At 66.5% G+C, this 310-nt stretch overlaps 1 protein-coding gene across 2 annotated transcripts in view; it reads left to right on the top strand.

Annotated features, from left to right (window-relative positions):
* The window catches only part of AMSG_10955, a gene marked incomplete at both ends in the record, with an annotated part of 4,843 nt that overhangs the window by 3,077 nt on the left and 1,456 nt on the right, over positions 1–310 (top strand). For both annotated transcript variants that reach the window (XM_013897582.1, XM_013897581.1), the window contains one exon: positions 65–293. In XM_013897582.1, coding sequence (XP_013753036.1) covers positions 65–293 — 229 coding nt within the window. The remainder of the gene's footprint in view (positions 1–64; positions 294–310) is intronic.

A 310-nucleotide genomic window follows, 5' to 3' on the forward strand; every position in this document is an offset into this window, starting at 1 on the left:
GTGCCTCCTGTGAGGTGCTGGAGGGCCACACCGACGATGTGAAGGGTGTGATTGCGCTGCCGAGTGCGGATGGCCAGCTGCCTGTCCTGGTCTCGTGGGCGTGGGACAAGACGATCCGGGTGTGGCATGCTGCGGACGACGGGACGGGCGCCATGCGGTACACCGCGGACAGCGCCTCCTGTGAGGTGCTGGAGGGCCACACCGACGATGTGGAGGGTGTGATTGCGCTGCCGAGTGCGGATGGCCAGCTGCCTGTCCTGGTCTCGTGGTCGTGGACAACACGATACCGGGTGGTGGCATGCTGCAGACG

The sequence above is a fragment of the Thecamonas trahens genome, assembly GCF_000142905.1.
Source record: "Thecamonas trahens ATCC 50062 unplaced genomic scaffold supercont1.67, whole genome shotgun sequence".
Classification (NCBI taxonomy): domain Eukaryota; order Apusomonadida; family Apusomonadidae; genus Thecamonas; species Thecamonas trahens.